General features: G+C 37.6%; 1 protein-coding gene across 1 annotated transcript; it reads left to right on the top strand.

Annotated features, from left to right (window-relative positions):
• Positions 1–1,568: 1,568 nt before the first annotated feature.
• Positions 1,569–2,994, top strand: LOC102485161 (olfactory receptor 13D1). The gene is made up of 2 exons (XM_006150585.1): positions 1,569–1,592; positions 2,029–2,994. The coding sequence occupies exon 2, from the start codon at positions 2,050–2,052 to the stop codon at positions 2,992–2,994; it is 945 nt and encodes a 314-aa protein (XP_006150647.1). The 5' UTR covers positions 1,569–1,592; positions 2,029–2,049.
• Positions 2,995–10,498: the final 7,504 nt, after the last annotated feature.

Below are 10,498 nucleotides of genomic sequence, written 5' to 3' on the forward strand. Positions count from 1 at the left end.
TTTAGAAATAATAGGAGAAACTAGGTAACTGAGGAATTAGGATGAGATATTAAGTGCCCAGAAAATGGAGCCCCTGTTTCTTCATCATTTTCTCTTTAAAGTCCACTCTATCGAGGTACAAAAGCTAACTGTAGCTCTCTGAGAACAACAAAAAAGGGTGTTCTTTTCTTCTTCTCCACCTCTTCCCTTCCTTCTCCTCCAAAGTCAAAATAGCTGTGCACAAACATTTCAAAAGTGCCTCAATTCACGCTTTGAGGAAACAGATTTACGTGCCAATGTAAGTAGAAATAAGCAGTGACATTCAGGAATATGGAATCTGTCACAAAATAGGAAGGAAGGAAGAGGCTCATAACACATTAGGAAAATTAAATTACTCAGGAAAAATTAAAACTGGGAGCTAGCAATGGAGAGAAAGAGAGTAGCTTAGAAAATACATTGTTCAGGATTTATATAGTTGTAAGCAATGGAAATCAACTCAAAATATTTTCTTAAAAGGAACTATATTGACTCACATGACTGAAAAGTGCAAGCTCAAATGTCTTTAGAGCCAGTTTGATCTAGGAGTTAAAATAACATCAAGAATATTCTATTATTCTCCTTCAGCTATCCTTTCTACTGTGGTGATTTCTTTCTCAATCTGGTTCTCCCATGAACTGGCAGAGATGGCCAGGAGGGGATCAGTAGTTGGCGTAATGGCTATGTTGCTGGACTCTCATATAGTCGATCACAGTTCGAGTCTCAGAACCAGTGTCTTAAACTCATGCCGGGTGCATGTGTGTGCATGCCCAAGATCCCGAAAGAATGGAGGAGACAGGATTGTGGCATGGCCATTGCCCATTGGGGGGTGATTTCTCACTTTCTATCTCTCTGTCTCTGTCTTTCTGGTGAGTGCATGTGCCCTATAATAAAAGCCTCTAAAAAAAAAAACAGATGGCCAGGAGAAACCACATATTCTACCAATTTAGAGAACCTTGAAGAAATAATTATTCTTGCCCCAGTCATAGCAGGTAGGCTAATTCTGTACAATGCTGGAGCCACAAGGGAAGCTTCTGGATTTAGATACTGGTAGATCTAAAGACCACACACACCTATGATCCTGGCTGGCTGCAAGGCAGAGGTGCAGGACAGAGGGAAGTAGCAGTGTGACAAGATCTTGTTGAGGGTCTCTCTCTCTCTTTCTCTCTCAAAAGAAAAAACAGAATATTTTAAAGAGCAATACATTTTTCATTTACTATCAGGAAACATTACTGTAATTATTATTGTAAAAATTGCTAGGTCACATGCAACTCTAAATAATCATTCTGTTACTGGGGAAATGCTTACTTTTCATTAACATATCTGTGTTTCATGCTTGTCATCAATCCAAATAGAACTAGCCCTATGTAAATAAATATGGACTGAGAATGTAAGAATCTTTTTCTTTCTGAGGCTTGTGGAGAGATCTACTAATTATATAATTAAAAAATATAATTTTAAATATAATTATGAATAAAATATTTTAAACACAGCATGAGTACCTTAGATACTTATCTAATTTAATACAACAAATTGCCAAAGAGTTCTTTCTTCACCATATTGTTTTTTACATAAGCTAACTGAAACTGAGAAAGTTAAGTAACTTACCTAAAGTCACTTATAAACTAAATTATATGGGCTAATGGTATAAATTATTTTTAAATAGAACTAACTTTATTAGAAAACACCTTTTGCTTCAATAATATTCATTAATAATGAGATTTATGTATATGCACATTTGGAATTATGCTGTTCTAATCTGTTATTTTACAAGAGGTCTGACATTTCATGATAAAATTCTGGGATTATTGGTAGCCTGGTCTCTGCTAGTGCGGTCCTACAAATAATTAAATCCCTAAGTACTTCAGTTTTATTCTCAATAGGCTTAAAATTATATCCTTGCATTTCCTGATTTACAGAGCTATTCTAAAAGCTAAATGATATAATGCAAGTTAAAGTAACTTCTAGAACTAACCAATAAATTTAAATTTCCCCAAGTCATCTCCGTATATAAAATCTGCAGGGGACAAACACATGAAGACAGAGAATTTCTCTGCTGTGACCGAATTCTTTCTGGTGGGACTTTCCAGATACCCAGAACTCCAGCAAACTTTGTTCATGCTCTGCATCATCATGTACCTTATAATCCTTCTGGGAAATAGCCTCCTTATTATCATAAGTGTCCTGGATTCTCGCCTCCACACTCCCATGTACTTCTTTCTTGGAAACCTCTCATTCTTGGACATCTGTTACACTTCCTCTTTTGTTCCTTCAATGCTCATTATATTTAGGGCTGGAAGAACTTCCATTTCCTTCCTTGGCTGTGCTCTACAGATGGTTATCTCCCTTGGCTTGGGTTGCACTGAGTGTATCCTCCTTGCTGTGATGGCCTATGACCGATATGTGGCCATCTGCAATCCACTGAGGTATCCCATCATCATGAACAAGGTACGATATGTACACATGGCTGCGTGGTCCTGGATCACAGGCTGTGGGGACTCTATAGCGCATACAGTCATGACAATGATATTGCCTTTCTGTGGGAATAATATCATTGACCATCTAACTTGTGAATTGCTGGCTGTTCTTAAACTCATATGTGCAGATATCACCCTTAATATGCTTACCTTGAGAGTGGGAGGTATTGTTATACTGATTATTCCTCTACTATCAATTTTTATTTCTTATGTTTTCATTCTCTCTGCCATCCAGAGACTTAACTCTGCTCAAGGGAAAAAGAAAGCCTTTTCTACATGTTCAGCCCACCTGACTGTGGTCATTCTATTTTATGGTTCTGCCCTTTTTATGTACATGAAGCCCAAGTCAAAAGACACAAAGATATCTGATGAGATCATCATGTTGTTTTATGGAATTGTAACACCAATGTTAAACCCCATCATTTACAGCCTAAGGAATACGGATGTCAAAGAGGCTGCAAAGATAATTCTGAGCAGACACCTGCATTTATTTAAAATATGAAATCCTTTTATAAGCATGTAATATCTACAGTTGAGGCAATGTTATGTTTCTTGTATTCACAGATGAAGTTCTGGAATTCAATATGAATACAGATTTGTGTTTATTAAGCCAAATGAGGAACTCTCACTTTTTTACAGGGAATATTCATATATAGTTTTCATGTTATATTTTTATAGCAAGCTGTCTAGTTATCTACATCTCTAATTCTAGTCCTTTGGAAGTCATCATAAGATGAATCATCTCTGCCTCTATCTACCTTTATCTCTTCTTCCTTCTTCCCTTTTTCTTCTCTCTCTTTCAACTCTCTTCTCTTCTTCTTTCTCAGTCTCTTCTTTGTGTGTGTGTGTGTGTGTCTGTATAATTTCATCTGCCCAGCATTTCTTATGGTAAAAGACTGCATCTTTTCATTTTAAGACATCATCAGTCTCTCATAAGTCCATATTTCACTTGATATGGCTGGATCTGTTGTAATCATGAAACACAATTCTGCTCAATAAAAATGAATGCCATCCTATTGTACAAAAACAAACATAAGAGAATAAAGTAGAGAAATAACTGGCTCGGTTCCACAGAATGTATGAACAGTGTAAAAGGTAAGCTTTCTGTGGTTGACTGAAGTGTGACTGTGACTGGCTGTAAATTGGCAACTCGCTTAGGAAACAGACTAATGAGTAATTTTGGTTTGTCCATAGGAATCCAATTGTGAGAATACAGCTACCGTTTCAGGCCAAAATAGTTTAGTTTAACAGTATCCATGAGTACCTTTAAACACACACACAAACATACACCTCTAAAAAGCTATCATGGTTAACAGACTGCTGAGCCTGAGAATAAGATAAAGTCATAGCAGTAAAGAAAAGCCTTTTTATTGAATATCACTGCTGCTAGTATGTACTAGACATGCTTCTTCACAAAGGCCTCTTAAGCTATTTCCCTCTTTAGCCACTGGCCAGTTACCAGAGGAAGATCTATTAGTTTTCTTCTTCTATAAGCAACAAAGTTAATCCAATCAAAATATAGGATTATAATCAAAAGCATTCCTTATCATCGTGCTTCCAAACACAAAAAAATGAGTCTACCCCAAAAACAGATGGCAGCTTCTACTCTTAGAACTACAGAAATGAAATTCATGTATTTTTAAAAGCTATGGCTCCTCATCATATCAGTCATTTAGACATACTGGAGTCCAACATCTTATTTCATGTATGTGTTATGCACTTCAGGAATAGTAAAGAAAGATGCTTGCATCATCTCTACCAATCCAATAAAATGTGAAGTGGTAAATTAAATCCTTTCAGACAAATACCCAGAACATACTATCAACCAAAACACTGCCTTTTCATTACCAACCAAAGCATATTCCCACCAAAAATAATCATCTTAATTTCAATTATTTGTCAGATTGCACAATTATTTTGTTGAATTCTAAGGTTGGATATGATGTATATATTATTCTTTTTCAAGTAAGAGAAGTTTCTAACCATCTGGTTCATGTCCCAATGCTTGCATATCCTCAGAAATATTCAGAGCAAGCTGTTTTCTATACTTTCATTCACCTCTAATAATAGAGAGCCTACCACCTCCTGAGGAAATCTAGTTGTGAGTATCAGAAATTTCTTACATGAAGCTAAAAATCTCTTCATTTATATGAATATTTTCTACTTTTTATTCTTAGTTGTACTCTTTGAAACAATATCACTTGAGTTTATTTTTAGAACCAGAGTTAGAGTTTATATTTTAAAGTCATTGTTCGTAGTTCTATTAGCAGAGCTAGATTGTTTTACTCATTCAGTTACTCAACTATACAAGTGCCTACACTCGCCTAGATAACGGTAAACAATATGAACATTAGGGTTTTAAAAATATATACTTTATTTTATTTATTTATTTATGTATTTATTCACTTTTATTTTGACTAGAGAGGTACAGAGTGAGAAGGAGAGAGAGAGAGAGAGGAAAAGTGAGAAAGCAAGCCTCCAGATACAGGACTCGAACCATGGCTATGTAGGAGTATAGCACCCTTAACCACCATGCCACCGGTCAGCCTGAACATTAGTGTTTAAAATTAATTAGCCTTGGGACCAGCAGTTGGTGCAATGGCTATGTCGGTGGACTCCCATGTAGTTGACAGCAGTTCGAGTCCCGGACCCACTGACTTCAGTGGCTTAAACTAATGCCGGGCATGTGCATGTGCATGTGTGTCCAAGATCCCGAGAGGAGAATGGAGAAGGGATTGTAGCATGGCCATACCCCCTGGGGGGGGGTGTGATTTCTTGCTTTCTGTCTCTCAGTCTCTCTCTGTCTTTCTGGTGAGTGCACATGCCCTATAGCAAAACCCTATCCCAAAAAAAAAATTAATTACCCTTATATTCAGATATTTGTGACTCTAACAATCATCCCTTAACCTTTCTTATCTACTACTATCTGTATTCTAGCTCTTTTCATTTTTTAGCATAAAGGTTACAAGAATGTTCTGAGTGGTTTTATAGCCTCTGAACTTCTAACTCTAAACACCCTGCTACTTCTTCCAGATTAATCTTCCTAATTTATGGTCTTTAACATTACTAACTAAAACTTACTTTGGTTTTCCCAATAAAATGCAAAAGCCCTGACGTCTGTTATATATCTCCTTCCACAAATTAACCACAACCTAAATTTTCAGTATTAAATAATCTCATCTCTCATCTACTCATTATTTCAATATATCACCCACAAAAGAAAACAAACAAACAAACAAAAAACACCTGATAATTCCAAATGTATAGCTTCATTCCAGCTTTCTTTCCTTGGTGTTTTATGTTGGCATCTCATCTAAATGTAACAAGTAAAAAAAAATTTTTTTTTTCCAGTCAGACAATGGTGTAGTGCTTAGAGTGGCTGGCTCCTACAAGATCAACTAGGAGGCTTGAGATAAAATCTGGCAGCTTGAAAAATATGTTGGATATGTGTGTGTACTCAGAATCCCAGGAGGAAATAGAGAGGAGGGATTTTACTTTTACAGCATGAACATCCCCCCAGGGAGATGCTTTTTTGCTTTCCTTCTCTTTCTGTCTCTCTCAGCTCTACAATAAATTACACACCCTACAGAAAACTAAAAATAAAAAATTCATTCACAAACCATATTAATTTATATCCTATTAACTTCCTGCTATATTCCCATTATGAAAAGAAATAGTTCTTCAGAAGTACCTTTCTACTTTTGGAATAATTTCCAAAATGCAAAAAAAATGACCTGTCAATTAGTCCAAGATCTAGATACTATGTAAGTCTTCAGCCTCATCTATAACAGACTTTCACTTCTCTCCATCATCCATCCTGTGTTCAAGAAAAATTGAACCATTCTTTAAAGTTCTATCCCAGTGCAAAGAATATTAGAAGTGATTCAAATTTAACTGTATATGAAAATTTTTATTTCTTAATCTGACAAAACTCACTACCTATGACCAAGACTCACATGGAACTCAATCAAGCCTCCTTGTTCTACCCAGCCTCTCTGTCAGTTCAAGCCACTCCCAAATCTTGGAATATGAGACCCAGGTCTCTGGGTAGTACTTCTCACAGTAGTAGAACTATTTTCAAACTTTGGGAACCAGCAGTTAGCATAATGGCTATGTCGCTGGACTCCCATGTAGTTGACCGCGGTTCGCGTCCTGGACCCAGTGGCTTAAAACTCACACCGGGCACGTGTGTGTGCATGCCCAAGATCCCGAGAGGAGAGAGGAGAATGGAGGAGAAGGGATTGCGGTGTGCCCATCCCCCCGGGGGGTGATTTGTCGCTTTCTGTCTCTCTGTCTGTCTCTGTCTGTCTAGCGAGCACACGCACCCTATAGCGAAAAAACCTCTCCAAAAAAAAAAGAACTATTTTCAAACTTTCAAATGAGGAACAGAAAATAGTTAATGTGTTAGTCTACTTGAAATACTAAAGCAAAATACCAAAGATGGAGTGATTTATAAATGACAGGAATATATTTCATACATATTTGGAGTCTGGGAAGTCTAAGAACAAGGCAAAAGAAGATTCAGTATATGATAAGGGCCCTCTTGTTCAACATGACTATCTTCTCACTGAAATCTCACATGAAAGAAGTCAGAAGAATCATTCTGGGATCTATTTCAGGAGGGTACAAGTCCCATTCAAGAGGACTCTACCCCATCTAGCCACCTCTTAAAGTATCAACTTTCCAGTATTATCACCTTGAGGGTTTGGATTTCAACCTACGAATTTTGGGCTAGGTTGGGGAGACATAAACATTCAGTTCATTACACAGTGTATTTATCTAAGACACTCTGGTGGATAAAGAGTCATAACAATATTTGACATCTCAAATGTCCCTAACCACCACAAAATATAACCTACCATTAAAGCTCTCCATCTCTTGCCAGGATAGTAAGAAAAATCAGTTAAGATGAACTTAAAGACTAATGATCAAATGAAATTCCTCAACAGTCCAAGCGCTAGTCTATCATATTATATTCTCTTTCAAAATTTATTAAAATATGTAAATAATAACTACAACTCCCTTGTTCTCGGAGGGATGCCTGCATCTGCACTATAGTCCATGAATTAATTGGGTCTCCTGCCAGTTTCTCTAGTCTATTATATGATTGGCCACACAATGCCTAGGGTCTTAATATCTGGAGCCAACTCCTCTAATGCCAACTGCCTGTCTTTTGTCCCTTCCCATTGCTCTGCCCCAAGATGGGCTTTCACACATCAGTCCATGCTTTTCCCTTGAAGGACTGGCACACACTACTTGAATTCCAGATGTCCCTTCATCTCTCTATCTCTGTATACTTATATGCCATTTGTTACAGTTTGCACATATTCTTCAAAACTTTCTGTGTTAGAATTTGATTGTATTATGAGCTATTTAAGGCAAACTTTATCTGCAATAGGGTTAAGAGGTGGAGACTGGGGAACAACAGATGGCATAACGGGTACATCACTGGAATCCTATGTAGTGCACCTCAGTTTAAGTCCCAGACCCAGCAGCTTAAAGCTTACACAGGTTGCATTTGCAAACATGCCAAAAATCCCAAGAGGAGAATAGAGAAGGGATTATGGTGTGACCTTCTCCCCTGGGGGTTGATTTCTCACTTTCTGTCTCTGTCTCTCTGGTGAAAGCACATGCCTTATAGCAAAAATCTCTCTTAAAAAAAAAATGGTGGAGACTTAGGAGGTGATTAGGATGGGGCTCACAAGGTTAGCTTCTGGTACCTTTATAAAGAGAGAGAGACTAGAGCAGAGAAGTGAGCATAAACAGAGACGTGTGTGCTCTTGCTCTGCTATTATTCTGTCTTGTCATGTAATGCTCTGCACTGCTTCAGGACTGTCTAGAGAATCCCCAACAGTAAGCAGCTATCTTTTATAGGAATTGTGAATAAAATTTGATTTGATGTTATATTTAGAAAGTTTGGTGTGATCACATTGAATTAGATAAAGACAATATTTTCTACATTTTCGATTGTCGCCAGAAGCTCATCTATTTCCTCAAGCTAAAGTTTATCAAAATTGTTAAAACCAGAATCCATGTGCATTTGAGTTGGGCCTAGCCCTGCTCCTTTAACCAGAAAGCCTCTGTCCTAAATCTCTTCTTCTGGCCCAACACCCAGCAAAAAAGCCAGAATCCATGTGCATCTGAAGTGAACCTAGCTCTGCCCATTTAACTGGAAAGCCTCGGCATCAAATCTCTTATTCGAGCCCAACACCCAGCAAAAAGCCAAGTAGGAAGTAACATATAATCCATCAGATGACCAGAAATCGCCACCAGAGCAAGGGGAAAGAATAGCCCTTCATCATCTACATGCAGTACAATGGAATTCATAGATGTCAGATAAAGAATTTAGGATATTCATGGTGACAAAGCTAACAGGGATGCAAGAGAAGAGAGACAATGAACTTCAGAAAATGCAGGAGAAAAGAGGGAAGGAGTGCCAGGAGGTGAGGAAGTTCTTCCATAATCTGAAAGAGAAAATACACACCATAAAAAAGAATCAAACAGAACTGTTAGAGTTTAAGGCTATAATATAGGAAATCAAAACCTCCCTTGAATGTATTAAAAGCAGATTAGATCATGCACAAGACTGAATCTCAGATTAGAAGATAGAACCCCTGACCTAGAAAAAGTCACCAAAAAAGACTGAGAAAATAACCACAAAATGTGAGAATAATATTCAAGTAATAACTAGATACCATTAGATATCAAATATCCAGATAATCAGTATCCCAGAAGGTGAAGAAACTATTCAGGGCATTGAAAATCTAGTCCATGAAATCTTGAAAAAAAAGTTCCAAACCTAGAGAGGCATTCAAATATCCAGACATGGGACCAGCAGTTGGTGTAATGCCTATGTCTCTAGACTCCCATGTAGTCGACTGCAGTTGGAGTCCTGGACCCGGTGGCTTAAATTTACACCCAGTTTGTGTGTGTGTGCATGCCCAAGATCCCAAGAGGAGAATGAAGGAGAAGGGACTGCAGTGTGGCCATCCCCAGGGGGGGGGTAATTTCTTCCTCTCTCTCTCTCTCTCTCTCTCTCTCTCTCTCTCTCTGTCTTTCTGGTAAGCACACGCATCCTATAGCAAAAAGAAACCTCTCCCCTCTAAAAATAAATAAATCAAATATCCGGACCTAGGAAATATAAAGGTCCCCAGATAGAATCAACCCAAGAAGATCTTTTCAAAGGCACATCATAGCCACTCAAAATTACAGACAGAGATAAGATACTAAAATTGGCAAGAGAAAAATTTCAAGTTAATTTCAAAGGATATCCCATCAGGTTACCATCGGACCTCTCCTCAGAAACAATGTGAGCATGGAAAGAATGGGAAAATATATTCAGTGTTAAGTGAAAAACAATTTCAACCAAAAATACTGTATCCAGCAAGATTATCCTTCATATGGAAAGAAAAGATAAAAACATTCTCAGATAAACAAAACCTAAAAGAATTTACCATCACCAGACCAGCTCTTTAAGAAGTACTGAATGGAGTACTATACCGGGAAAACTAAGGCAGACAAATAAAAGAACAAGAAATGACCAAGAAAAAGGCAAACTTAACGTAAGGACAAGTTCTGAAATATCAATAAATGTTGAATGTTAACGGAAAGGTCAGACCACAGTAACACTGCAAATTCAACTAGAGAGATTATATGAGACTGAGCTGATGAAATAGAATTCTATGATTTTCTTCTAAAATTTTATTGATTTCCTTCTATGCTTTGTCTTTCAAATGAAAGGATTTTTTTTTTCTTTTGAGTTGTTGGGTTCAGCAATTTTTTAGAAAAGAAGTTTTTTAATTGAAACATAAACTTTTCTCCCTTTTTAACCCCTTTGCAATTGGAAAATATTTGTGAGCATTCTTATTTTGTGGCAGAATGGTTATTTGCATAAGTTCAAAAATACAACAGTGTCTATTGCCTTGCATCAGAAATTGAATTCTTGGCCGTTCGGCCGGGCCCCCTCCGGGGCCCCCGCGGCCGGGGCTCTGCCCTGCCGGGGCCCC

Source organism: Tupaia chinensis, unplaced genomic scaffold (genome assembly GCF_000334495.1).
Source record: "Tupaia chinensis unplaced genomic scaffold, TupChi_1.0 Scaffold000291_1, whole genome shotgun sequence".
NCBI classification, from domain to species: domain Eukaryota; kingdom Metazoa; phylum Chordata; class Mammalia; order Scandentia; family Tupaiidae; genus Tupaia; species Tupaia belangeri.